The following is a 27,742-nucleotide window of genomic DNA, read 5'->3' on the forward strand; positions in this document are numbered from 1 at the left end:
GGATTTAGCGCCCCCTAAAGCTCGTGTAGGACGCTCCATGTCGAAATGTTTTCTCGACGGCTTCTATTAATTTATTAATATAGCATTATTTTTCTAATGCACTTAATTAGATCAATTAGGCATTTGAATGTACACATTTTAAGTTTTTTTTTTTTTTTACATTGGTTCGGAATCATTTCGCATTTGCAGTTCTTCTTCCGGGCTGTTTTACATATCGATGGATACTTTCGCTGACCTTGTTATAAAAAGCGGGTCTACTTAAGATGATTTTTTTGTTCGCCCATTTTTGACGTAAGTATTATCCATTTAATTTACACCACTTACAAATCCGATATGGCTACTGGAGCAGCATCATTTTATACATTATTTTTTTGCGATGACGGTTTTCCATCAAAACGCATCGGATATAAAAAAATTCCGAGTAATCTACAAATGCAACATCGCATTAACGGCTATGCCTCTCGACGCAAAGCTGCGTAATTGGCTGTTGATTTGAACCTCGAAAGGTAAACCAGCCAATCAGCAAGCACGTTCTGGTCGTTGTCAGCAACCAGCGTAAACCATTTAGCAAACCAGGAAACACGGACAAGATCAACTAGAAGGCAAAAATAAACACCTTTTTTGGGGACTATGTTATTTGTGTATGCAAACGGAAGATCCCTCTGATATTCTTTTTTGTCGTTAAATAACTCTCGTGGTAATAAATCGTATGTTGCCAACTTGCCATGTATCTCGGGTAAGTCTATTTTGAGGTTAGCTAGCTCGGCTAGCATGTTAAATGCATGTCGCAGTGGTACGCGCACATGGAGTTTAGTACTACTGCATAACAAAAATAAAGATGACATTTTAGGAGAGGAAAAAAAGAGTCATTTGTTGATATTAGCGTATTTTTTTGTGAACAGAGACGGATTGCTCTTTGAACTTCAAAATGGAAAACCCAAGTTGATTGTGCTCAACCACGGTAAGCAAGCATGCGTCCACCCTTTCCCCCCCATCTGTGCTCTTTTCTTGTGGAATAACATTCACATTTTAATCTTTGTCCACCATAGGAGCCGAGAGGAATCTTGTCAAGGTATGAACACCCATTCTGACGATAAACATTATTAAACTAGTGCAATTAAAGCGATACAACAAGAGTTAGAAAAAAGAGAACGAGAAAAGTAAATAGGTCAACACAAATGTTTACACACCTCACAGACACTAGGGGGCGTGATGTTATGACCTTTGCTATGCTGTGATGTACAGATTTGTATACACAGTATCCAACGATGGAACATTAAAACTTCCCTAAAGTAAAACTTATCACTTTTAGACAGTGCTTGACAAGGACGTATTTGAAAAGCAACAGGAAACGGTTGATGCGCAATCTTTTTTTTCTGCAGAATTCCCTCAGGCCTCGCCCAACCTACGTCCTGAACTCCAAGCAGCCAACCTGTGCGGAGGATGTTTGTGCACCACGTCCAGCGAGGCAGCGGCTGGCGGGGCAACACCCGGGGGCTCCCAGACGTGCCAAGGCACATCCGACAGAGATTGCAGCCTCCTTTGGGTCAAGCGGGGCAGCGGACGGAGTACGAGGCAGTCAGACGGTCTCCAAAACACGGGAGCGTCGTACGGCGGCAGCTGAAACTGCATCCAAGGTGAGTTTTCAGCTTTTCAACATTCTGCCTCGCAACAAGTGACATTTATGTGCATGTTTGTGTTGGAGGTGAAGTCAGAGTGCCGGAAAAGCAGCTGTCCCTCAGCCAACGGAACATCCACGCAGTCTGAAAGGTGGGCTGGGACGTCGGACGTAAAGTCGAGAGCAAAGGACTCACTCGAGGACGAAGAGCCGAGAGACGCGGCGGCGTGTTTGAGCGCCGAGCAGGTGCGGCGCATTCTCCGCGACGTCCAGACCTCAAGCCCTGACCAAAACATTGCAGAGGAACACGCAGTGTCCAGTCAGAATGGTGAGTGTTGGCAATGTGGGAAAAAAAAAAAACACACTGAGGAGCCATTTTGTTACTTGTGAAATTCCCTTTCAGTGCATCACACAGAAGAGGAAGAAGACGTAAGAGGAGAGCTGGAGGAGGACAGAGTAGGATGTGATGAAACAACAAATGGAATATCACCACTTAAAGACAACCGGTAACGTCTTTCTTTCTTTTAAATGATCTTTTTTTGTCTTCGTGCTCTTCGGAATTAATGTTACGTGAATCCGTAGCGAGATAGCTACAATACACTGTTCCCACGCGTCGTCACAACTCTCTTTGAAAATGTGCAGCAGCATCCTAAATATCAAGGAACTACGTTGAAGTGAGTTGAGGAGCTTCATTTAAACAAACGTAGTGCTTTGCCACCATCTTGTGGCATCTATAGACATTTTGGGAAGGTGGCGGGTGTCGAGTTATTTGCATGTTTTTGCTATTTGCGTCAAAGGCCGCTAATAGTGGGAGGACGCTACACTTTGAATTGCTGCCATCATAAAAGCTTTATTAATCATATAGATGGAATTTGTAGTCATATTTTAACATCCCTTACTGTCATGTGCATATAAAAGTGGTGTTTTACATGTAGTACCTGACTGGCAGCATCACACATTAATTAACTAATTCACTGCCATAAATTCATTAAAAATATATATATATATTATTAAAAATTATGGGCAAGAGGTGATAATTGTTTTAAATTGTAATTAATCGCATGACTTCACTAGTTAACTCACGATTAATCACAAATTTTACATCTGTTCTAAATGTACAATAAAAAAAATTCTAGGTTTTACAAAAGTGGAAAAAAATTTAAACTAATAGAAATAGTTTAATAGAATTTAAAAAAAAAAAGGAACATATGAAAAATTCGGGGCGTCAGGCGATTTAAAGTTTGAATTGTAATTCATCGCATGACTTCACTAGTTAACTCACAATTAATCACAAATGTTATATCTGTTCTAAATGTGCAAAAACAATTCTAGGTTTTTATACTCTTGTTACCAAAAGTGAAAAAAAAAATTTTTTTTTAATAGAAATAGTTCAAAAGATTTTTTGACGTTTATAGCCGTCAATGGCAGTGAATGAGTTAACTGAAGAAGAAAAAAGCGGAAGTCCAAAACCTACTTTTCATGTGGTTAAGGTGCTATTAATATCACTACTACTACTACTAATGCCCATTAAAATGTTTATGAATAATGATGTTGTAGGTGCCCTGGAGGCATGTTGGGCTGGCTGGAACAGCGCGACGTCGACGCCAGAACATCCGTGGAAGCCAAGAAGGCTCAGTGGAGGCAACAACTCAGTAATTTGACCTCTTTATTTACCATCGAGTTGTTCGATTCTAAGCAAACATTCTGAGCTTCTCCCGTTATTACATTTCAACTAAAGTGGGCCTACTAGTTCTGTCCGTTAAAATATGACTGTTTATTGTTGCGTGCGCGTGTTGTAGACGAGCAAGTGGCCCTGAAGCAGCAACGGCGGCAACGTTGTGCAACCTCACACGGGCTACAGGTGAGCCGAATATGGCAACCACGTGGGCTGCTTCTTCACTAAACATATCCAAGTATACGAACTCTGTGTGTCCCAATACTTTTGCTTGAATAGTGTGAGACTTCACCTGACATCAGGATAATTAATCTTCTCCTATCAAATATTCCTGACTTGATTGTGTTTCTGTAGGGAGACGAGAAACCAGCGAGTGTGTGCTCCGTTCCGCCGGCGTTCTGCCACAGAGAGCAGCCGGCGGCCATCAGATCCAGCCTCAGACTCGGGGTAAAAATGACAATAAAATCATAATAATAATAATAATAATAATAGGGTTGTTAGGCAATTAATTTTTTTTCATTGTTATTAATTGCACGACTTCAGTAGGTAACTTGTGATTAATCACAAATTTTATTTCTGTACAATAAAATATACAGTATTTTTTTAAGTTAATATTCTTGTTAACATAAACGTGGAAAAATGTTAAACTAATAGAAATAGGGCTGTAATTTCATAATGATAATTTATAAAATTGAATTCAAAAGATGTACTGTACTGTAAAAAAAAAACGAGTGTGATTGATTTGTGTTGGTCAATTATCTGCCACTAGATGGCATAATTGCATTACATTAGTAAGACGTTGGTAACAGCGCAGTGCATTTTACTTTTCATATTAAGAGCGATCTAACCTTTAACATGAAGTAACTTTTGAAATTCTGCACATTTAAAAAAAATTGTAAAATACAACTCGACCACAAATATTATATGCCTTATTATTGCTAAATTTTGACGTGGGCGTGTCTGCTGCGTCGCGACTGGAATTCCCCCAGTGCAGGCTTTCCAATGAAGGGGCGGTCATTAATTGTGCATTAAAAGAACTTCAAATGAAGTCAAAACGAACACACGCATTTTGACACCCCTAAATAATAAATACAATCACTATCTCACCGCAAGTTTGCTTTTTGAAATAAGAACCCGAATGATTTGTGTTTTGTAGGCGGTGACTCCCATGGAAGAGGCTTTGGCGTGGGAGCGGAGAGAGGAGCAGAGGAGGCTGTGGCTGCAAGATCTGGACCGACAGAAGGAGGAGACGAGCCAGCGGAGGAAGCAAGAGAAGATGCTGCTCAGCCAGGTGCGAAAACGACACAAAACGCCGCACGGCTCGCTTAATGCTAACACAATGTAAACGTTAGCCGAATTGCGCCGGTCTTACCTTTTCTCCGTGCCTGCCGGCTGTGCAGAAGGAAGATCACGAGCTGTGGGCCGCACACTTTGACTCGCTGCAGCGCAAACCTCCTGCGGTGACGCGAGCCCCACCTGCGGGCCCCTCTCTAGCGCCCTCTGGTGACTGGGAGGCGTCGTCCAGCTTGTCCCTGGCGTGGGACGCCTCCAGCAGCTGTGGAGCAGAGAGTGCGGGCCGAGCCAGCGCAGACACCAGCAGCAGCAGCAGCAGCAGCAGCAGATACCCCGCCAGGAGCAGGTACGGTGTCGGGAACTTTATCCTCCTTGCGGACTTTTCTTCTATCCATTTTTGGAGTTTGCAATTGCGTCTACTTGAAAAGCGACAGGATCATCAAACACCAAACGTGTAGCGTGCACAACAGTGAAACGCGAACCTATTTTGTAGCTATCTCCGGAGCATGACCGCTCTGCTGGACCCGGTCCAGATGGAGGAGCGCCAGAGGAGGAGGCTCAAGCAGCTGGAGCAGCAGGTGAGCTTCAGCCGCCATATTTGATGGTTATCGGTCAGCTGGTCCGTCTTCGAGCTCGATCTTCTTCGTCCAGAGAGACATCCAAGCGCAAGTGGAAGAGCGTCGGCAGCAGAGGCGGGAAGAAGAGGCCAGGAGGAGGAAGGGGGAGGAAGAGGAGGAGAGGAGAATCACGCTGGAGAGGGAGCTGCTGCACGGGGGGCGCCAGGAGGACCACCACAAGCGTCGCGAGGAGCGCAAGGTCGGCAAAAAAAAAAAATCAATGACGCCACATAACTGTGCAAAAATAGTCGCACAAATGGATGTTCTCACGAGATGTCACGGCCCATCAGGCTTTTGAAATGAGCTTAGGGTTTCAAATTTGGGTTTCAAGACTTGGTTGGCGTTTCAGAGTTTAAATATATGGCTCGGGTTTTAAGGTAGGATTTCAAATCCGTGTTTTAAAGTCAGGTTAGGGTTTCAAACTAGGCTCAGAGTCTCAAGGTAGGGTTTAAATTTAGGGCTCGGGTTTTAAGGTAGGGTTTCAAACTGGTTCGATTTTCAAATTGGGGTTTCAAAACTATGGTTAGGATTTCAAATTTGTGTTTTATTCAACATAGGGTTTCAAACTAGGGTCTGTCTGGGTGTCGAGGTGGGTTTTTAAATTCGAGGTGGGGTTTCAAGGTTGGTTTGAAACCAGGGTTAGGATTTTAAATGTGAGTTTCCAACTAGTGTTAGGGTATCAAAGTAGGCTTTTCAAACTGAAGTTAGGGTTTCAAACTATGGTCAGAGTGTCAAGGTAGGGTTTCAAATTTGAGGTTCATTGTAAGGTCAACACAACTGCACAAATGGTGTGTGTGTGTGTGTGTGTGTGTGTGTAGGTGGAGCAACCAAAGCAACAGGACGATGATGATGATGATGCTGGAGGAGCGAAGGATTTCGTAGACGAGCGTGGTGAGTCGAGGAATGCGACAATTGTGACATGCACAAACAAACACACGTCACCCATTCGCAGCTGTCAATCAAACTCTGCTTATCCACAAGTGTGTGTGTGTGTGTGTGTGTGTGTGTGTGTGTTGTGCAGTGTCACGTCCAGTGAGGACAGTTGAGAAGAGAGACGCGGCTGTGCAAACAGGTACAAGAAGACGACAATGTGTCAAACATGCGCGTGCTCACGCATTCACGTGTGTTTGTGTGTAGAAGTGGCCCCTCCTCCTGCCGGGGCAGCGCGCCTCGCACCTGCTTCCAGCGGCAAGAGCAGAGCAGGCAAAGAGAATGCGTGCGTGTACGCAGGAGGCAAAGGAGGCGGGGCCTACGAAGCCTTCGCCAGGACGGAGACGAGGAAGGAGAAGAGGAGGCCCGAGTGGAACGCGCACAGGTGCGACAAAGCAACACCCGAGTGGACCACAACTCATTCAGTGGCAGCCATTTTCTCTCATCACAACCTGTTGAGTGGCAGCCATTTTAGAGAAGAAATTGACCCATTTTTCAAGACCAGGAAAAAAATAAATGATACCCGTTTTTTTTCTTTAGTGTCTGTTTCGTTCTTCAATTAAAATATGTTAGACCTGAAAATATGTTTTAACAGACATAAAAATAAAATACCTTCACTGTACTTGAATAAGTTCAGTCATTCGTTCAGCTGTGCCCTTCAACTCCTTTTTTATAGCGTGTTTTTTAAGGGCCGATACTGAATACTGATTATTAGCAGTTAAGGAGGCCGATAAGTGATATTTGAAGCAAATATTAATTTTCTAAAAGGAAAAATATTGGCAGCAAAATTTGAAATTCTCAAAGCTCTTTTTTAATTTTTAAGAATATGTTTATTGAACAACTTTTAGGGTTGAAAAATCTCAGTCAATAGACATCTTTGTTTTAAAAATCTAACAAAAAGTTCAGGGATCTCTCAGGGGAAGTAGCAGGTTTTCAAAAGTTAAATAAAAACTTAAGTAAATAATTCCCTATTCTTTTCTACAGTAAATGAAGTTTTCGAAATTTAAAAGTATCTCAAGTACTGTATTCAAATTTTTACTAATCTTAGTTTTAATTTCAAACAAAAACAGAAGGTGCAGGGCCAGCAGCATCTTTGGAAATGTAAATAATGAGTTGCCTAAAGTTAACACTTTTTTCAAATGGATCTATGATCAGGCATATGATTATTTAAAATGGCCGATGCCGATATTCGTCAAAATGCTGAATATCGCCGCTGATAATTGGTCCATCCCTACTTTTTTGTCTCATCCAGGCCAAGCCGGCGCTTCGTTCCCGCGTCGGAGCGTTACCCAGCCACGCAGCAAAGGAGCAGACGAGAGAACCGACTCAAGAGGACGGAGGAGGTCCTCGGCCCCCCCGCAAACCCACAGGGGCCACGACGCACGGACACGAGTCGGCCCCCGAGCCACAAAGTGAGCGCGACTGCGGTGACGCGCTAACGCTGACATGATGGCGACGTCATTCATTTCATCTTTCTGCCTGCAGGAGGATTCGAACCGTGGGAGTGTTTGTGGTAAAAGGTGAGGCACGCCTGACATAAAACACGCCGAACGCAACTTTGAGTGAATCCGGCAGTTTGTCCTCCGCCTCTAGGGGGCGCTCTCCTCCTGTCACACAAAGCTCCCTCCAGTTCATCCCGTACGTCCGTACCGATGACGTCGTCCACCTGGACTCGGCAGAGACAACGAACGAGCCCACTCCTCACGCACACTCAGGTACACACACACACACACACACACACACACACACACACACACACACTTAGTGTACTCGTTGTGCGTTACCGTCAAGTCTTCTTTATCATCAGCGGCTTCGAGCTGTGCGCCTCCTCCTAACGCCTCCTCCCCTGCGGACATCCTCGTTCAGCCTGGCAAACAGCGACAGCAGGAGATCCTCCGGGGCCTGGCGCACCTACGACAGGTGTCACACGCGCACGACTACACAAAGTGAGTCAAGACACCTTTTACAAGCGACCGTGCGTGTCTTCTTGTGTGCAGGCTTTGCTTGAGAAGAAGAGGCAGTTGGACGATGACATGCGACGTCATGGCAACGACGGCTTGTCGCCATGACACACTGACATGTTGTTAACAATCCGCAGTGTGGCGCCGCACCACAGGGTGGCGCCTCCTTGTTTTTGTTGGGCATATGCAGCACTTTTTTGTCTTGGCTAGCAATGTTTACGTGGTGGACGCGTACGATTCATGTGGCGCCGAGAAGCTCACTGTTTTGCTTTTTGTTCCTTTTAATAAAGTGAGCCTATGGATTTCCAGTACGTTTGTTGGTCTATCATATTTTAAATCGTCATTTTCCGATTGCAGTTGTAAATACATTTTGTTGTACTGTACTTATTTCATGGAAATGTGCCAATTTTCACTGTCGCTTGTAGTACTCGTTTTATAGCGACTCGTCACATTTGGCAGTGAGCGATGTCTACCGTCTGTCATTTTGCAAAGTCAAACTGGCTTGTGAGAGCTGAAGTTTTAAATCATTTGAAAGACCATGAAATGGCAGCCTTGCTGTATATTGTTTGGCATGGCTTCTTAAAAAAAAGAAAAGAAAACAGGCTATGGAACAAAGTGTCGTCAAACTGGGGTGTTAAGCTAAACCCACACGCAATGACCAAAACTAAAATGTTTTGTCTGTCTTCCATTTTTGGAGCAACCGAACAAAGGCTCCACAATAATTTTGTCTTTGAACGACCCCTGGAAATGTTGAAACTGAAAAATTCGGCTAAAATGTCGAAACTAAGTTGTTGGTTTTTTTTTTTACAAAGGTTTTAATAACAATATGTAAAAAAAAGAAAACAGGGGAAAAAAACAGTTAAACAGCAGTGTAAAAAAACATTAAGTTAAAATCACTTTTCAACAAAAACTCTTTAAGGGGGAACAAAACAACAGATTTTAACGATACATAACTTGCAGTCCTTATGAAGGTCCATTCAAAACTTTTCAAAGTTTGTTCTTTAGTGAAGAAACATGCACCTCTGCATTAGCATTAGCAACATGCTAGCAGTGATGACAACAATCGTTTTTACTTGAACAATATATGAAAAACAAAAAGAATCCGGAGCCGCCGAAGCGGTGGGAAGAAATCGGGTCACTTTCCGATGAAAAGAACGACTTTATGATCCGCCCGAGTGTCTCCTTGCAGCAGCGCCCCCTGCAGGCCAAACAGGTCAACACACCCACCTGCGTCGCCAATTGTCACACGTGCCGAGGCGACGGTTGAGTCTCGGGGGTTCTACATGCCATTGAAGCCGCCGCCCCCTCGCTGAAAATGCCCAAAATTGTAGTGTTGACGGTGCTGGTGGTTCTGGTACGGACGGTTGTGGTATTGGTGGTGGTGGTTGGGGCCCCGCCACCGTTGCTGTGGTTGGCTGAAAGCGGAAGAGGCATGTGGCGGAATCTGGCGGGGTCGCATGTCCACGTCCTGCTTCAGCGACCGCTCGGGATCGGACTTTGTGCAGCTACAAGAGGGGACAGGAACGCCTTGAAAACCAGAATCTGGGGGACTTAATTTTTAACGCAGTTGCTTTGAGCCAAAATAGCAGACTTCCTGTGTCTTTACGGGAATGGGTCCAGAGACTTTTTTTTGTGGTTCTACTAGTGATAGACGTGTCCACCACATTTCATTTTGCTAAGCCTCACCACAGTTGAGGGCTGAGTTTTCACCTGAGTTGTGGTGGAAGGACACTTGAAAATGACCAAAAGTCAGACTTCCTGCTTATGTTTTTGGAAGACTTTTTTTGTGGGTCTACTCATGATAAGCATGTCTAGTTGTCTACTAAATTATATGTTGTAAAGTCAAACTGTCTTTGAGGACTAAAATTCAAATAATCTGAAGGACCCTCAGAAAATGGCCAAACTGACCTCAAAATGGCCAAGCAGACCCACAAAAAAAAGTCGTTTGCATTTTGGTTTGAAGTTGCCATTTTAGGAGCATTTTGCCATTTCCTTCATAGACACATCGAGACCTCAGGATTGTTGTGGAACGTCAGTCTCTGAAGCCACTTTCACTTAGCAATGTCTAATTTGGTAGGTAAGTCGATCATGAATAGACCCACAAAATGTCAAGAAGCTGATGATGATGGAAAAGACACAGAAAGTCTGCCATTTTGGTTTGAAGAGACTATTCCTGGGTCATTTTAACCATTTCCAGGGGTCTGTAGAATGTTTAGAAAACCCAGCCCCTGCTGTCACTTTGACTCATTTGGGAGACATGTCGATCATGAGAAGACCCACAAAAAAAAGGTCTCAAAAAGCAACCCTTGAAAGGACACAGCAAGTCTGCCCTTTTGGTTTGAAGCAGCAATTTTGAGGCCAATTTGGCCATTTCCGAGGGTCCTTCAAGCTAATTTGACTTAGCGGCATGAAATGTGGTCGGCGTGTCTACAACAAGTAGACCCACAAAAAAGACAGAGGAAGTCTGCCATTTTGGCCCCAAGCAGGTTGTTCAAGGAGCAAACGACTGACCTGGTTGCATCGCCCTCTGCAGGACACGGAGTTGAACTGGAGGAGACGCTGTCATCTGCTTTTTTTGAACTTGAAAGCTCCGCCTCCTGTCTCCTGTCATCGGTAGAGTCTGCAGATGTGACGTCATTGGCCGCCGGCGCCGTTGCTGCCGCCGGCGAGGCGCTGCTTTCGGCGTCAGAAGTTGAACCCTGCTTGTGGTGCATATGCGCTCGCAGGTGCGAGATGGCCATGTGCAGATCGTGAAGGTCTTTGACGGGGTGACGGTTGTCACTTTCCTTGGCGGAGGTCTTCGAAACCTGCCGCTCCGAGGCCTTGGGGAGGCTCGGGTCGGGGCGACGAGCCTGCTGCTCCGCGCCGCCGTTTGTGTCGTCAACGCCGCTCGGCGTCTTGGCGCCGTCTAATTATGGAAGAGTTGCATTGTGGGTAATGTTGGAAATCATGACGCGCGCAAAATTCAACCAAAATGTTCAGAAAAATTACGTTTCATGTTTTGATGTGACGAATTTCAATTTATAGTGTGATCATTTTATCATTATGATATAATTGTTTTAACCTAAGTTTCAAGTTATGACTTAATGAGTTCATGTTTTAACATACGATAAATTTCAAATTAAGTTTTATGTCATGACGCGATAATTGTTTCATATTATAACGTCATGCTTATGATTAATTTCACATTATGACAAGATAGAAGGGTTCTAGGGCTGCTCGATTATGATAAAAATATTAATCACGATTCCTTTGGTAATAATTGCAGTCACGATTAAAACAATCTTTTGTTTTTTTTTGCTACAAAACAAGAAAATGTTTATGAAGACAAATACATATCTTTGAAACACTAGAATTATGCAAGTTCCTTTTGGACCAAACAAGTTTTATTAAATTAGTCATTTTGAAAAAAAAAAAGAAGGTGCAAATATATGTTTAAACAACTCAAAATTGGTATTAATAATCTTTTCTTTTTGTTTACGATGATGCAGATTTTGTAATTGTGGAGTGAAATTGTAATTGAATGTTGATGAATTGCGCAGCCCGACGAGATGAACGGCGTCGCTCGAGTAATTTTGAGACACAAAAAAAGACTCCACCGACGACCTGAACCGGAAGGAATTGTTTTGTTTGGCTGAATGCGAAAGTCAAATCGGTCACATTATTATGTAAATCACGTTCAAACAAGAAATTGATCAGGTTATAACGTGATATTGAACTTGAGGTGGATTTTTCACTGTGTGCAGAAAAGTGAGCGGGACCGACCTTTGGCTGCGTGCGTGTCCTTGGCGGCGGTCTGCTTGTCGTCGCCGCGGTGACCGAGCAGCGCGTCGAAGCCGTTCAGCATCTCGTCAACGCTGGCTGCGATGACGCCGCTCTTGGAGAAGCGCATGAAGTCCAAGCTGTGCACTGAAAACAAAAAAGCTAATCAGGATGAAGCGAAAACGCACAGCGACCTTTCCAGGTGGTCCGAATTTGACCCGATGTAACCTTCTTGATGTCCAGCTGCACTTTTTGCGCTTGCTTGTATTTGACGAGCGGTGAGCGAGCGTACCTCTGAGGAAGACGGTGTGTCTGAAGCGGGTGTGGTGGGCTTGGTGCCGAATGAGGCATTTGAGGTCGGGGGACGTTTGGCCGCTGCTGTCGCAGTGATGCTGCGGCAGGACCTCCACGATCTTCTGCCGGTGATGCTTGAGGATGACGTCCAGCATACTGGCGGCGTCCCTCCGGAACCTTCGCCGTCGACAACACGGAAAGGTCACGTTATTCACACACAAGTGCTAAGCTGTGTCGGCTTGGAGTCCGGAAAAGGTAGCACAGCTTATACGGTAACAATAACGGCAATATCGCGATATTAGAACTGCCCCAATATCGTCGTCGTCATGTCACGATATTAAAAGCGGCGTATCTGTTCAAAAAGTCAAGTTGATTTCCATTTTCCATTTGTGTAGTTCTAGCACCCTCTGGTGGCAATTTTTTTTTGTGCAGTTTAATTTTCACCAGGCATGTTTTAGCCCTTCTAAGTTTAAAATCTACGCTAATGGTCAACGTAATATGCTTGTGAATCGAGTCAACGTGTGCATTCATTGGCAAATAAGTGCCTCAATATTAAGTCTTATTAGAATTGTAGGTAATATTGTGGTTTTTTTTTATTTTTAGTATGAGCTTTTTTCTTTTTTTTTACAAATTTGTGACCAAGTATTTTTTATTGTATTTTTAAAATATATTTTCTATACATTTTTTGTATTTTTTATTTATATTTTTAGTATTTTTTGTAGTATTTAAAAATTTTTTTTTTTTAATATGAGCTGCCCCCCCCCTTTTTTTTAAATTTTTTTTTACAAATTTGTGACCTTTTTTTAATATCACGATAATTATCGTATCGTGACCTTCACATCGTGATAATATCGTATCGTGATGTTTGGATATCATCACATCCCTAATCGACAGTGGCTAGAAGTCTACACGCCCCTGTTGAAATCCCAGGGGTCTCTCCAAGCTGAAAGGTTTCCTACCTGGCCTGTTCTTTCAGCTTCTTGAGGGCTTTGCTGTGAATCTTCCACCTCCAAACACTTTGCGGAGAGTTGCGCTGCTCCAAGAGCGCCAGCAGGGCCTCCAGTTGAACTGCAAGAACAGAATTGTCATCAGCCAAGCCGAGGCGAGGCGAGGCGAGGAGACGCCATCTTCCCCTGGACGGCGTTTCCTACCGGAAGTGACCAGGTCAGGATTGAGGACGAGGTCTTCGGACAGGACGCAGCCGCCGCACACAAACAGCTGCTGGTACGCTTGCGTCCTGACGTTGTCCGCCTTGTCGATGCCCAGGAAGACCACCGACTGGTGCTGCTTGAGCGACACCAAACCCGGAATCTGAAAACAACAAAGGACACAAATTTAGGGAACATTTTAGCATTTACGAACAGGAAACGGAGCATTTTGCCTCAAGCGACATTTTAAGAGTCAATTTAGACATTTGCAAGGATTCTTTGAAAATGAAGGTGGATATTTTGCCGTGACCGGCAACTCTCCGCTTTGTGCTATTTTGTCGTGAAATGTGCAAATTCTGCACCGGTGAATGTGTAATCCTTCGTGGCATAACGGTAAGGCAATCACCCCATAAGCGCATGGTCACAGGTTCAAGTCATGCTTTGTCATTTTTTTTGTATTGATGGATGGATGTTTTGTTTGGTCTTGACTCCAATTTTTGGACACCAGCCTACATGCACTGAGGGTTATCGTCAGAGATGGCAAATTCCTGCCACAGTTTGGCTTTAGCCCCTAGCTAGCTAGCACCCTACAAGCACCCGGGGAGCTAGCTAGGAAGCTAGCTAGCCAGCCCCTGGGGCTACAGCCAAACTGTGGCAAGCTAGCTAGCTCCCTAGCAGCTAAAAAAGCACCCAGGGAGCTAGCTAGGAAGCTAGCTAGCTAACACCTGGGGCTACAGCAAAACTGTGGTAGGCTAGCTAGCTCCCTAGCAGCTGAAAAAGCACCCAGGGAGCTAGCTAGGAAGCTAGCTAGCTAACACCTGGGGCTACAGCCAAACTTTGGTAGGCTAGCTAGCTCCCTAGCAGCTAAAAAAACACCCAGGGAGCTAGCTAGGAAGCTAGCTAGCTAACACCTGGGGCTACAGCCAAACTGTGGTAGGCTAGGTAGCTCCCTAGCAGCTAAAAAAGCACCCAGGGAGCTAGCTAGGAAGCTAGCTATCCAACACCCGGGGCTACAGCCAAACTGTGGTAGGCTAGCTAGCTCCCTAGCAGCTAAAAAAAGCACCCAGGGAGCTAGCTAGGGAGCGGCAAAATACCCAATGCCTTTTGCAAAGCCTGTTTCACGCAGCAACATATTGAAATATTGTAAACATTTCCATCATAAGTTGACCCACAAAATTGCCACAAGACGTCATGCTCAAAGAGACACGGCAAATCTGCCATTTTGCTTTGTAGCTGCCATTTTGAGGTCAATTTCCAGAAGTCTTTTGAACGTCTAGAAAATTCAGCAGCAGTAGTTAAGTCAGTTTGACATCAAATTTGGTAGTCATGATGGAAAAGACACCGGTAGTCCGCCATTTTGGCTCAAAGCAGCCAGTTAAGGGTCATTTTGGTGCTCCATCGAACCTTTAGAAAATTCCGTCCAGTTTCACATATCAACATGACCTTTGCCTATCGTGATGAGACCCACAAAAACATTTCAAAGGTAAGCCCAAAAAGACACAGGAAGTACACCATGTGGGTTGCAATGTGTCCGTTCAAACCCACGTCACTCTCACACAGCTTTGCTCCACAAGGTCGGATCTTTGCCGCTTTTCTTGCCAACTGGTAAACGTGTTGATTTGATCACCTCGTGAATGTGCTCCGCGACGGCTTTGTTCTTGATGATGACCAAAAGTTTGCGATCGGAGACTTCCTGTTTCAAGAAGGAAACGGGATCCTGCTCCGTGTGGCCTTGCTGCGTGAGGTACTCCTGGCAACACGCAATCACACAAATATAAAGACATGAATCAAAGTGTATTTGTAACATCTGTAAATCTTTTTTTTCTGATTTTGACTCTTCCCACATAAGAACAAGATGGAAAAACATTTTTGGGGTTGTCTTGTGTTTTTAGTTGTTATAGTGGCTGTAACATGTTGTAAACTTACCAAGCTTATATGCGACATTTTTAATATGAACATTATGCAAATCAACTTGCGATTGTGATTGGTTAGTTAAGATCCAATCATGAACCAGAAGTGTTGACATCCTCCAAATTATACGTTTTATTGGTTTAGACACGCAAATATGTCATGTCCACCATCTATGGGTCTGAAGGGGTTAAGTATCGTCGGCCGGTATCGAGTACCCAATACCTTAAAATAAGGCCAATATCTGCCTAATACGATACCTTGTATCGGTACTGGCCCATCGTTCCTTAGTTCTGCCTGATGCCATGATGATCACGACTACGGCTGTGCGAGTACCGATACCTGGTCTCGGTATCTGGTCGATACCAGGCCTTATTTCAAGGTATCGGTACTTGCGACGGTGGCCGATTTATGATCAGAAATTAAAGGAATAGAAAATTGCCATTTCTTTCAAGTTACCTTTCGTTGTTTTCTGGGGAAAACTCAAAAGTACTAGTGACATTGGTATCAGTGACTACTCAAGTGTCGAGTACTCGCGCTGGTATGGAAGATCTTTTGTCACAACAAAGGCGTCGCTTACCTTGACGTCGCTGACGAGCTGCTCGTCCGGCTGGACAGCGTGCACGTAGAACTGCACCATGGAGCTCTTCTGGACGTCCTTGATGATGTCACAGAGGTTGCTGAGGACCTCGGGCCCCAGATGCCGGATGACGTTGCTGAGGGCCTCCGCCGGCGGGAAAGCGAGGGGGTCCGAGCCGGCCTCCGTCGGCGTGGAAGACGTGGAAATGCTGTCGGACTGAGTGGGGGACGCCTGGTGGTTAGCGGGCGGATGGACGGATGCGGATCGGGATGCGGCGTGAGGCGGGGGGTCCGAAAACTGTCCGGCTTCGTTTCCTCTCGCCCCCTCGGCGCTTTCTGTCCCGTCCTCGTCCGTTTCGGCCCTGATGCCGGACACGAAGGCGCTGATGGTGCTGGCGAGCGGCGACTGGGGCCGGTCGCTCGGCGGGGCGCAGCCAAAGTCCCGCAACAGGCTGCCGATGCCGTCGTGGAACGAGCTCACGAAGCCCTGAACCGGCGGACACGGGTGGTACAGGGACACGTACTGGGAAAGGGGCATCATCTGCGAGAGGGCGGAGTCTAAGGGACGGAAGCTCAGCGCTTCGGGGAGTCTGCACTTGACGCTCTCCTCCTGCAAGAGGAGGTGCAAGTCGGCCGAGAAGTTGCCCATGGTCTGGTTCAGGATGTCGTCGATGCTTCGGAGGGGGCGGGACCACGGCGTGTCTCTCGTCTCGCCGGCCTCGTCCTCTTCTGAAGACACAGTCAAGTCCACCACATGCGTGGCTTGCTCCTCCTCCATTTCAAGCACGGAGGAGTCCCGATGTTCTCGGCCTTCAGGGTCCTGCCGTACGGTCACGCTGCTGCCGTCAAACGGGTCCGAGGAGATTTCACTCAACGCATCAGGTGCAATCAAACGCGGCGGGGGAGATCCAAGAGGAGACTGCGGGCGGCAGGAAAACGTGGCGACTGTGGAGTAAAAAGCAAGTGGTAAACTATTAATAACAGAACGGTTTTACTCCTTGGCATAAAGAGAGTGATGTTATCCAAGAGGAGACTGAGGGCAGGGAAAGTGGAGACTGTGGAGCAAAACACTGCAGCGTGCAGTAACTGCGAAAAACCACGGCACATTGAACGTGTCCCAGAGCGAGACTCTACTGTGTTTACTTTTACATTAAGGAAACCGATTTCCTTCGAGAGGAGACGCTGCAGCAAAGTGGAGACTGTGGACTGACTGCAAAAAACACATTCCATTAACGGAGGCGAGTAAGGCTATTTATTGCATTAAGGAGACAGATTTTACCCAGGAGGAGAATGAGGGAAATGTTGGAGCAAAGGGGAGACTGTGGAAGAACTGAACTACACTGAATACCGATGTGTTTTTCTCAAGGCCGATACGGATACCAATTATTAGTTGTCAAGGATACGCGATATTTCAAGCTGATATTCATTTGCAGTCAAAGAGAAAATATTAGTGTTAAAATAAAATACAAATTTGATTTTAAACAAAGAATTGACAGCTTATTTAAAAATTATAACAAAAATTGCAGAGAGTTAGCTCTTAAAATCTAAAATTAGAATTTATTAAAAATGAAAATCTAAGCATGTAAATAGTTCCCTCAAGTTTTCTACTGGAAAAAAGTTTCCCAAAATGTCAACATAATGTATTTCTTTTTTTAATATAATTTTTTTTACAAATAAAAAATGGAGGGAGTTCCTAGTATCAGCATATTATTTTTATAAAGTGAAAATTTAAATAAACCCATAAATGAAAAGTTCCCTGTATCTCACGGAGCAACAAATGCATGTTGAATGTCGTTAATTTGGAGTTTTGGTCCGTAGACCGTTTCAAAATATCTTCGCAAACAGCGAAAAATTGTCTGAATATCTTCGAAATGTCTGTGCACATTTTACAAATCCTGATGAAAACTCTAAATTCGCTATGTTTGCAAGCATTCACCCAGATTTATCGCCTTTCAGATTGCTAAAAAGGACGATGCCGATATTTGGCATTATGACAAATATCGGCACCGATAATCGGCCCAGCCAATAATCTCTAAAAGAGAAAATGAAGAAGGTGGAGGCTATTTCTATTGCATTAAGGAGAAAGTGACGGAAGCGCTGCAGTAAAGTGGAGATTGTGGAGTGAGCATGTGAAAAAGTAAACAGGTGCAGCGACAAACCTGCACACTCCCTGGAGGCGGGGGGAGCAACCTGCGGCATGGGGCCCACGTGGCTTTTTTGCTCTCTAGGTGGCGATGTCTGACGCTGCGGGGGTGAGAATGGAGGGGACGGCGACGCTGTGGGAGAAGGAAGGCGGCGGGCTTGTGGTGGTGCTTGACAACGAGGCTTGGGGGAGCGCGGGGGGCTGTGCACGGGGGGAGAGTACTGAGCGGGAGAGGCAGGGGGGCTGAGCTGGGGCGACGGGCTCAGAGTGGGGGTGGGCCCGGGGGACGAGACGGGGCTGGGTGAGGGAGGGTGGTGCGGCGGGGTCGCCATGCCGAATTGGAGGCGGGGGTCCTGGGGGAGGTTGCGCTCCCGCTGCGTGTTCTTGTCGGAACGCAGACCTGCACACATTTGATTGCCTTCAATTAGCACACAGACCTCCACCAAGGAAAACGTGTATTTTGTCACAGGTCTTCGAGTCAACTCGGCCCCGACTGATAGGGATAGTTTGAAATCGGCTGATAATTATTGGCAATTATCGGCCAATTTGACGTCATACAGATAAACCGGATGATAAAGTAGGACTTGAAAATATATTTGTATTCAAGTGAATTTTGCAAACAATTATCGTCATCGACACTTTCTAAATGATTGATTTATGGTATGGGTTGAAAATAGCATTATCGTGCATTCCTAGTATCAATATATTGATTGCGATACCCTGCACATTGGCTAAGTTATCAAAAGCGGCTCCAAATATGTCTCCTCATCTTACATAAAAAAACAACAACCCAAAAACGCTTTTAATTTGGTGCAAATAAGCAACCTGTGATGGGGATGAGCCTCCACGGGATCTCCTCCTCGGACGCACTCCTCCCCGCGCCTCCTCCTCGCGGGTCGTGATGATAACTCTCACCGTTGGGACTGAATCCCTCCAGACTGCTGACGCTGCCCAGCGTCTGCTCCTGCACACGCACAAGATTGAAGCAGATTGAGCGTGGACGTCCCCAGGACAGCGGACCGAATTGTCCAAGAGGGCTTCCAAAGTCCACCTCCAGCTCGTCCTGCTTCCTCAGGTCGATGTCGCGGTTGGCGGGCAGGCCCATTTTGGCGGCCAGCCGGTCGAACGGGGACGACTCGGCCCGGCCCTCCTCGGGAGCGTCACTGCTGCGGCTTCTTGGCGGTGGCGCCGCTCTGGCGGCCTGCTTGAGACCTGGCGGGAGACGCACACCATCGGCCATTCGAGGATCATTTTGACGGCGGGCGGGGTTCGAGTCACTTCACAGGAAATATTAAAGGGATACTTGAGCATTGAGCCCTTTTCAGCAGTAAAATGAATGAATGTGATAACTTCATTATTTTTCATGTACAATTAATACCTTTAAAAAAAAAATGTTCCCACTTGCTGTCAACTGAAGATGACATCACCTGTGCTGAGGAAGTAACGACCAATCATGGCTCACCTGTTTTCTGGGTTTGGTCAGCAAACCGAGCCATGATTGGTCATTAGACTTGTTACCTGCTTCCTCAGCACAGGTGATGTCATCTTCAGATGACAGCAAGTGGGAACATTTTTTTTTAAAGGTATTAATTGTACATGAAAAATAATGACGTTATCACATTCATTCATTTTATTGCTGAAAACTGCTCAACAAGTCAAGTACCCTTTTAAATTTGTTGCATTTTATTTATTTGCATCCCCTTATTAATAAACAATATTTAGAATGAATTGTTATGTTAGAAAACGACCTACTTATTGCTTCCTATTTGCACACATTTTTCCCGTCCATTTTATTTAGCAATCCTTTCAACGCAATGTTAACTGGAATTTAACAAGGATTTTTATCTCTTGAAAAGGCTTCATCATCATTTATTTTTTATTGTAATTGAAATTTCATTTTCATTCTTATCTGGTAAATTGTCACCTTGAAAAAAAATGTTATAATAATTATTTATTTACTCGCTCTCTCCACGTTATTTTACATTATTTATTATACATTAAAAAAGCACAGCTGTCATTGTCTACTTATTTCACAATCTGAATTTTTTTTCATTTTATTTTAAATCTGTCGTCCACAATAAAATAAAATAAAATAAAAAGTCAATTATTTGCACTCGCCTTTCACCAGTTTGTGAAGTCTGCCGGCGAGTTCCGATCCGTCGTCCTGCACGGCCACGCCCACCAGACCCAGCGACTGAATGGCGAGGGTGAGAGAGTCGGGCGGGGCCGCGGCCTGTCCGCCTTCCACTGCCAGGGCAAAGGCAAAAAAAAAGAAAAGAAAAAAATTGAGACCTCAGAAAATAAGTGCAGACAACATTTGGAATCAGGTGGAAGGGTACGACGTGCCCCCACCTGGACCCTTGTCCCGTTCCGACGGCTGGTGCGGGGCTTTCAAGTGCTCGAGCGCCCGCTGGGCCGCCCTCTGCTCCATTCTTTGGCTCCTCGTCGGCGTTTTGCTCTCTCCTCCTCGCGCCTCTTCTCGACTGACCTCGTTCTCGGCGTTCCGCTTGCAGGTGATCACTAAGTCCATCAGTTGCTGCAACTGAACACAGCGTCACAGCTTGACCCTTGACCCTCGTCTGTCCTTGATTCTCCGTGTCAACTTGCGCCTAACGGTTCCCGAGCAGCCTAACGGCAGGAAGCACCTGCACTTCTCGCACTGGCATTTGCATATCGGGTGATGGGAGGGTCGCGGCCAACTGCGACCGCAGGCTGCACTTCCCCATCGACCCTCCGTCATGGTTCGAAGCACTTGAGTTTATAAACACCTTGTGACAATCGTACATGTCGAAGCTTTCCACCCTTGAATTATTCATTTAAGGTAAAAAAATTTTTTTTTAAATTACACAAATTCAATCTATCAAAAATACCAACATCTTAAAATCCCAATCTCAACTAGTGCTGTCACGATTGAATATTTTTTTAGATTGATTAATCTATTGATTATTCAACAGATTAATCAGATTCATTATAATTTTGCATTAAAGTGTGTTACAAAAGCATTTTTTTTTTCGTGATGACTGTTTATTTCGTACTTCCTATCGGTATAGTAATTTAAAAAAAGGGGGGGGGGGGGAATTTATGTTTTCCAAAGTAAAAAAAGATGTTTGCAAATATCTTATTTTGATTAAACACAAAAGATAATCAGTCTTCTTTCATGAGGGACTACAGAACTCGGTGAACAATTACTGTTGATATGATGAAATCAGAGGATTTGCACAATTTCAAATAAAAAAAATAGCTCCAAGCGATTATTCGATTAGTGAAATAATTTTGACAGCTCTAATCTCATGGCTAAACATGATCCCACTTGCAATGACGGGCCCAACTCATCTCAATCCTGGAAACACAATGTGGGCGTGTGTTCTCCAGGGTTCTTAACATTTCCAAATGATAATATATGCAAAACGGTTTCTGGTTGCTGTAAGCAAGCAACCTTGAACTGAAGGTGGATTTTTTTGGTTATGAAGTTTATGTGAAGCTGTGTGTGATCAAACCCGGCTCTTGCCTAACATGCAGTTCTGCCACTGATGTTTATTGATGATGTTTCTGTTTGCTGTAGTTTTTTATATTGAAAATGGATGAATGGGCTGGTCCTTCTAAATTGTGGTAAATAGGAAAATAACAATGAAAAAGCACTGCATCGGCCCCAAAATACGCCGGCCCACCGGGCATCTGCCCTGCGTGCCAGACGGCCAGTCGAGCCCCGGGTTTGGCGAATTCTGGTGATTGAGCTCACGGTCCAAACTTTCCTGCCCATGGCCACATAACACACCTAATCTTGTTTAATATTATTCCAAAAATGACCTCCAACCACATTTGCAGTTACAGTATGCAATGAATGCCTTCTTCTTAGTCGCTAATGTACGTGGTTACCTTGTGGGTGTTACTGCCGGCGCCCGCTTGGCCCTTCCTGGTCGTGACCTGCGGAGGCTGCAAGTGTGCGCAGTGCAGCTCCACCATCTTGGTGGCGTGCTCCACCGCCAGCTGGTAGCGAGCCGGATTGTGAAGGTACGGGCGCAGGAAGTTGTCCGTGTTGAGCCGGTGGCGTTTGTACGCCGGGCAGGGAGCGGCCGCCTCGTCCGCGTTCACGTCGTACTCGGCCATGCCGTGAGCTCGCACCTGCGGGTGTCGGCAAGGTGTGGCTCGTAAATTGGGTTCCAGAAAATAATGATGTTGCGTCATTGAGATGAAGTCGAGGTGGCAGCGTAATTCTGCTTAAATGGCGTTAAGGATTGTGAAGAGGTCCGAAATTAGCCTGGTGGTTCCGGAGCACTCGCTGGGCTCACCTTGCCCTCCTTCAGGCCGACCAGGTACTCTTGCGCCTGCAGCTCCACGCCGGTGGCGAGCTCCGAGGCCGGATTGATGTGGCTCTTGATGAGGGCGTGATGAAGCGCCGGGAGAAAGTGCTTTAGTTCCGCCATTCTGCCGCCGCCGCCTCCAAAGCTGCCGCAGGAGGAGGCACAACTGGATGCTAAACGCACAGAAACAAACACTGATCTAAATTACACAATTTTTTTCTCATGTTTACTTTGACATGTTTTCTCCCTACTTAGATTTTATTCAATCATTACTTGTTCGGTTTCAAAAATATACTCATATCTTATGCACTATGCATTAGTCATAGGGTTATTTTGCTTCTATTCTGTTTATGTATTATATTTAGGGATGCACAATAATACTATTTTCAACCGATACCGATGTCGATAACCGATAAGTAAGCCGATAATTGCTTTCAAAATTCACTTGAATACAAATATACTTTCAAGTCCTACTATATAATCCGGTTGATCTGTATGACGCCAAATTGGTCGACAATTGCCGATAATTATTGGCCACCAATATTATCGTGCATCCCTAATTATATTTACTGTAAATAATTGTCTATTTTATTCATTTGGTATTTATTTCGCTCAAGGTGGTGGTGTCGTTCCTCACCCGACTTGTCAACATCTCTGCTCTCGGGGAAGACAAACAAGGCCTGGAGACATCGCTTCCAACTCTTTCTTCTCTCTGAACACATGATGACAAATATTGTGCTATGAAGAATAAGGTTAAATGATGACTTCTGGCACTATTCATTGAGCCTGTCAGGCTTCCTACCAGGGGGCGTGGCCATCTGAGCGCTGGACAGCAGGAAGAGGAAGCCTCGTTCAGTCAGCGCGCTCACCAGAACCTGCAGCCACAACACAAACACACTGAGCCTTAACATAAGAATTGCACATCATTAGCATAACAGGCTTGCATTTTTGGGCCACTGATTTGTTCTTATATCCTCGCATTTTGGTCTAATATACTTGTTTTACCAGGCCAGGACGCCAATACAAGAAATCTGCGTTTAATTGATGCTCATTAAAAAGCATTTACTGCCATAACACTGTAATGTAGGAGTGTTTTGTTGTTTGGAATGGAAAAGGTTAAAAAAAAAAAAAAAAAAAACCGCAACAAAATGCAAGTTATAAAAAAAAAATGCATTAAAAAAATTAATAATTTTATTTATTTATTTATTATATTTATATATATATATATATATATAATGCAGGCTAATTTCTGTACCATTCTCTCTTCCTCCAACTCCTGCAGCAGCCTGCTGACGCTGTTCGTCGAGCGACTTCTGTCCACCGCCTCCAGCAGACTGCAGTGATGGCCCTGCGTCACAACTACACGCAAAGACGTCCCGTTATCTGCCAGATCGGAGCAGAATTGAAATGACGTGCTTGCATGCTGCGTTACCTTCCTTGCTTCTGCCATACAGGTTGTAGGAGAAGAGCTCATGCGGGAGCAGCTTGGTCACCATGTCCAGCCTCATCCAGCGTCCCAGCTTCAGCCTGTCGGGCCTAAAGGAAAAAAAAGACAGATGACAAAATGGCCGCCAAACTCATCCGTGAAAAGGTTCAGGAACATGTCAAGTGAAGTGAAGTGGAGTTTTAATAGCAAATAAAAAAGAAATATATATCATTTATTATGAATAAATAATCAGTCACTTCATAAAATACAATAATGTTAAATAAATATGTAAAATTGTTAACATTTTATATTAGATTTTAGTAATAGTTTTATTTTACCACTGCAATAAATACAATTATTTCTGAGATATAATAATAAGATAAATATAAAACTGGTAAATTCATTCACCAAATATTTGAGGACTCTTGATAACGCTCGAGAGGGCCGGATTAAAGAACGGAACAGGCCGTATGTGGCCCTCCGGCCATACTTTGCCTAACAGCAATCAAGTTGCCGCCGGCAACGACTCACAGTTTGTGTGGGAGGAAGGGCAGCAATGAGGAGCGCAGGGAGATGGGGAAGAGGATCTTGTCGTTGTGCACCAGGTCGCCGCTCCACACAGTGAACTGCGGCAGCTCTGGAGGGAAGAAACCACACACACGCCGCCATTTTGTGCCACCTTCCAATGGACGCCTCCATCGATTCAATTAAACAAGAGCGATCGCTCACCTTCACTGGCCTCTCTTGGCCAACTGTTTGTCCTGCGCCACAAACACAGAACCTTGTTAGCACGTATGCTAATGTAGCACTCTACATCTATACTCATCAGTGGTCTTTTCATTTAAAGACTTTGCTTGCACTGTCGGGGTTGTTTTTTGGATAACATTTGGCAGTAAAAGAGTTAAGATTAGAATATATATTCATTTAACAAGCAGTAGTATGCAACTGAAATATGTATGATCAACCGGCGTGCTGTTTTGTCACCTGACGGGGATCAAAGGCACGTTGGGAAGCGACGCGTCTTTGCCTTTGTACTGGAAGGAGACCGCAGCGTAGGGGCACACCTGGCGGGGGCGCTGTTTCAGCTCATCAAAGTCGTACTCGTAAAAGTAGTGCTGGAAATTTTTTGACGAAAAAGGGTGAGCGAATGTCTGACACAAAAGGGAATGAAAACACATTGCGTTAGTTCACCTGTGTGTGCTCGAAGGCGCGGTAGCAGCCGACGGACGTGACCTTGCTGACGTTCTTGGAGAGGTGGCTGTCGAAGCGGGGCGTGGGGTCCAGCAGGTTCTTCATGTTCTCGTAGATGCTCTTCACTTTGCCCTGAAGGCACACGCGACCCGTGACAGCGTCAGCTGACAACCACCGGCCATGACCCGTGCGACGACTCACCTTCATGACTTTGAAGACGATGATCTCGCCTGAGGCTCCATGGTGGAACGGACTGACCTGAATTAAGTCTGAATACCTGCACAAATACACTCCTGCAGACGAAGATGGGCGGCAGACACCGCCACAGAAACCAAGAGATACAATGAGTGAGACCAAGCAATGGACAGCGAGGGAACCAAACAGATTAGTGGTTAGCCAATAGGGTTGTGCCATATTTACTACTACCAAAATTGAAACCATGTTTGTTTTCAGTAACAAAACTTTGTGCAAACAGTTCTCCAAAAAGAGGCTTAGTGTGCTTGTTTCAAGCCGTTTATTAGTCGCTCTTCAAAAATATGTACAGGATTTCCATGTGTGTAAGGAATTTGTAAACAAGCGCACCCCCCCCCCCCCCCAACAGATTGCAACTGTATAGACTAACACATGGTAAAAAGGCAAGACGGTGTTGAATGATTTCATCGTATTTATGTAAGAAATGTGTAAAAGAAGTTTTGATGTATCCCTGGACTCCCACCTTTTTTGGGGTCTCCCAGTGCCGACTGCCAGTTTTGACCCACAATCAGGCCTCTCTCGCACAACCACGGTACCTAAAACACACATGCAATTGATAATAATGCATAAGAGAAAGACAATTTATGGATAAATGTTGCACGATATTTACGATTACGCTGCTGACCTTAGCCTCTTCAGTCAAGAGGAAGCAATAACTCTCCTCCAGCTCCTTATCTGTGCGACCTTCAGCCTTCATTTCCTTCCTCTTCTCCACAAACTGATGAAAACAAATTTTGGGAGATTACAAACTCATATTTTCACATGAAAAAAGTAACATTTTTCAGAGGTAAAAAGTAAATAGCAATTTCTTTAGATAGCCACATTCATTTCCCAAAACTAAATGTTGTTTTGTTTTTTTAGATGAAATGTCACTTTTCTTTTTTCTGATGAGAAGGTCAAACACACGTCACACAAACGTGTCGCAGGGTGTAGTACAGAAGACGACTCGCACCTCCTTCTCCAGCTGCTCGCTGTGGACCAGTCGCGGGCGGCTGTAGGTGAAGCAGCCGGCCGAGTTTGTGTCCACGTGGCCAGCCGTCAGGATGCTCATCACGCCCTCGTACTCGCGCGACTCGCTGGAGATGTGCTTCAACAGAGCTGCAAAAGTAATAATAACAAGTAACAACTTGTATCCACCTTATTCCTGCCTCCAGTGAGCTTATAGGTGAATTATGTGATTGTGGGTGACTTCCAGTATGAACCAGAACCGGCGTTGTTTTGTTTACCCGGTGTTTTGTGGAAAACACTACTTCACTTTTATATTTTTATGCAGGATCGTGAGTGATCGGCGGCAACAATGAATACACAGAGACTGATATACTGTGCTAGAATAATTGTGTCCTTTATTCCCCGCAAAGAGCAATCAACACACTTCAACGCTGAACAGCATAATATAATCCAATCAACGCTTACCTTGACGCTAGACCGGAGAGCCGACGGTCCGGGTAGAGCGGGCTGCTCAACGGTTGGGCGAACGTACGCTTCCCTCAGCTGACTCTACCCAAACCGCGTGCCGCTCCGTCTTTTATTCTTTAGCAAGTAGGGACGAGCGTGAGAAGCCGGGCTGGCCAAGCCCTCTCCCAGGCACCCTCCCTATGAGTCGTGTCCTGCTTCGAAAACATGTTTCTGAAACAGGGAGGACTGCAGGTGTCCTGCCTCGAAAACATGTTTTTGAAGTAGGGAGGACTGCAGTATAAACAAGGCATTCAACTTAAGAGTTCCCAGCCTCGATTCCGCCCTTGTGCTTTACAACAGTTCAGAACAACAACATATCCTTTTATAAGAGGTTACATGAGGACATATTAAAACATAGTTATTTTCCATTCAACTTACTATGTGGTCATTAAATAGTGGTGCTTAGAACGCTCAGTATATTTGTAGCTGGTGCTGGGAGAAGCGGTGTGAACGACTGGGTGATGTTAATATTATCGTCAATTAATCAAAGATTAGCGTTATTAAATTATGTTAAATCGGACGTAACAGCGATCTGGACAGCAACCTTTTGCTGCGTCGCGATTGACTTTTAACACATTCCCAAAAGACGTTTGCAAAAGTCAGCTACTCGACCGACCCACCTTTCTTCTCCTTCTTCGGGATTCTTTGGAATTTGTCGGTCTCCTTCGGCATGTGCCTCTGGTGGACGGCCACTGACGACCCGTGAGCGGGCGACGGTGCTCCCGGACCACCACGTCCGCCTGGAGGAGCCTCCACCCGGCTGGGAAGAGTCTCCCCGCCGGTAGGAACAAGCGCCCGAGCGGACTCGCCATCTTGCACGCTAGCACTAGCCCCGCCATAATCAGAGGACACCCTCCTCGGCGGCGGGCACGGCACCCTCCGCGCCACGCCGTACTCCATCGGTCCCGGCCCGGTCCTCTCCCTATCCGTCAGCCTTCCGCACAGCAGCGCAACGCCGCCGTTGTTACCGTCTTCTCGTTGGGATGGGCGTTAATGTAGCCGTTGCATAGTCCTAAACACAACAGACGCCATGTTTTCGCCCAGAACTTCTTCTTCGCTGTGATTAAGCAGCGGTATGAGTGTGGAGGTCCTTTTCTGCCACCTATTGATCATGTCTTGCAACGACAACATGACCTTTTAAAATGAGGCACAAGATCATTTTTTTTGTCCAATTAAAACGTAATTTAAA

At 45.2% G+C, this 27,742-nt stretch overlaps 2 protein-coding genes across 7 annotated transcripts; one reads left to right on the forward strand and one right to left on the reverse strand.

The window, feature by feature from the left end:
- The first annotated feature begins 60 nt into the window (after positions 1-60).
- On the forward strand, positions 61-8,402 carry ccdc66 (coiled-coil domain containing 66). Of its 3 annotated transcripts, none has more exons than XM_077572799.1 (21): positions 61-736; positions 903-961; positions 1,050-1,072; positions 1,383-1,637; positions 1,706-1,946; positions 2,022-2,124; positions 3,176-3,270; positions 3,418-3,479; positions 3,648-3,740; positions 4,450-4,584; positions 4,694-4,932; positions 5,080-5,164; positions 5,238-5,402; positions 6,022-6,094; positions 6,225-6,275; positions 6,341-6,518; positions 7,386-7,545; positions 7,619-7,653; positions 7,709-7,848; positions 7,941-8,053; positions 8,131-8,402. In XM_077572799.1, the coding sequence occupies exons 1-21, from the start codon at positions 726-728 to the stop codon at positions 8,200-8,202; spliced, it is 2,388 nt and encodes a 795-aa protein (XP_077428925.1). In that variant the 5' UTR covers positions 61-725; the 3' UTR covers positions 8,203-8,402. The 3 variants fall into 3 exon arrangements, with proteins under 3 accessions (XP_077428925.1, XP_077428927.1, XP_077428926.1); XM_077572801.1 differs by having other exon boundaries at positions 7,727-7,848; XM_077572800.1 differs by having other exon boundaries at positions 1,712-1,946.
- On the reverse strand, positions 1,574-27,611 carry tasora (transcription activation suppressor a). Of its 4 annotated transcripts, none has more exons than XR_013295024.1 (32): positions 27,174-27,611; positions 26,051-26,196; positions 25,724-25,816; positions 25,562-25,634; positions 25,048-25,139; positions 24,847-24,978; positions 24,640-24,770; positions 24,385-24,416; positions 24,187-24,292; positions 23,662-23,765; positions 23,485-23,588; positions 23,032-23,104; positions 22,867-22,941; positions 22,218-22,402; positions 21,805-22,050; positions 20,281-20,470; positions 20,047-20,175; positions 18,980-19,140; positions 18,754-18,892; positions 17,945-18,328; positions 15,787-16,730; positions 14,926-15,048; positions 13,302-13,461; positions 13,110-13,218; positions 12,149-12,327; positions 11,860-12,003; positions 10,606-11,002; positions 9,322-9,599; positions 7,918-8,044; positions 5,069-5,224; positions 4,666-5,005; positions 1,574-1,901 (listed from the first exon to the last, which is right to left on the reverse strand). XR_013295024.1 is itself a non-coding variant. In XM_077572797.1 (28 exons), the coding sequence occupies exons 1-28, from the start codon at positions 27,451-27,453 to the stop codon at positions 9,374-9,376; spliced, it is 5,157 nt and encodes a 1,718-aa protein (XP_077428923.1). In that variant the 5' UTR covers positions 27,454-27,611; the 3' UTR covers positions 8,355-9,373. The 4 variants fall into 4 exon arrangements, 1 of the variants encoding a protein (XP_077428923.1); XR_013295023.1 differs by having other exon boundaries at positions 5,069-5,227; XR_013295022.1 differs by lacking the exons at positions 1,574-1,901; positions 4,666-5,005; positions 5,069-5,224 and having other exon boundaries at positions 5,385-8,070.
- Between the last annotated feature and the right edge of the window lie 131 nt (positions 27,612-27,742).

The sequence above is a fragment of the Vanacampus margaritifer genome, chromosome 8, assembly GCF_051991255.1.
Source record: "Vanacampus margaritifer isolate UIUO_Vmar chromosome 8, RoL_Vmar_1.0, whole genome shotgun sequence".
Taxonomy (NCBI): domain Eukaryota; kingdom Metazoa; phylum Chordata; class Actinopteri; order Syngnathiformes; family Syngnathidae; genus Vanacampus; species Vanacampus margaritifer.

Bases quoted from the DNA above. Each gene is read 5' to 3' on its own strand.
- ccdc66 (XM_077572799.1), top strand. The intron at 1,073-1,382 runs GTATGAACACCC...TTTTTTCTGCAG, and splicing joins CCGAGAGGAATCTTGTCAAG to AATTCCCTCAGGCCTCGCCC. The intron at 1,947-2,021 runs GTGAGTGTTGGC...ATTCCCTTTCAG, and splicing joins CGCAGTGTCCAGTCAGAATG to TGCATCACACAGAAGAGGAA.
- tasora (XM_077572797.1), bottom strand. From the start codon at position 27,453: ATGGAGTACGGCGTGGCGCGGAGGGTGCCGTGCCCGCCGCCGAGGAGG. The intron at 25,140-25,561 runs GTGGGAGTCCAG...CTTCGTCTGCAG, and splicing joins ACTGGGAGACCCCAAAAAAG to GAGTGTATTTGTGCAGGTAT. The intron at 20,176-20,280 runs GTGGGGGCACGT...TTGCCCTGGCAG, and splicing joins GGAACGGGACAAGGGTCCAG to TGGAAGGCGGACAGGCCGCG.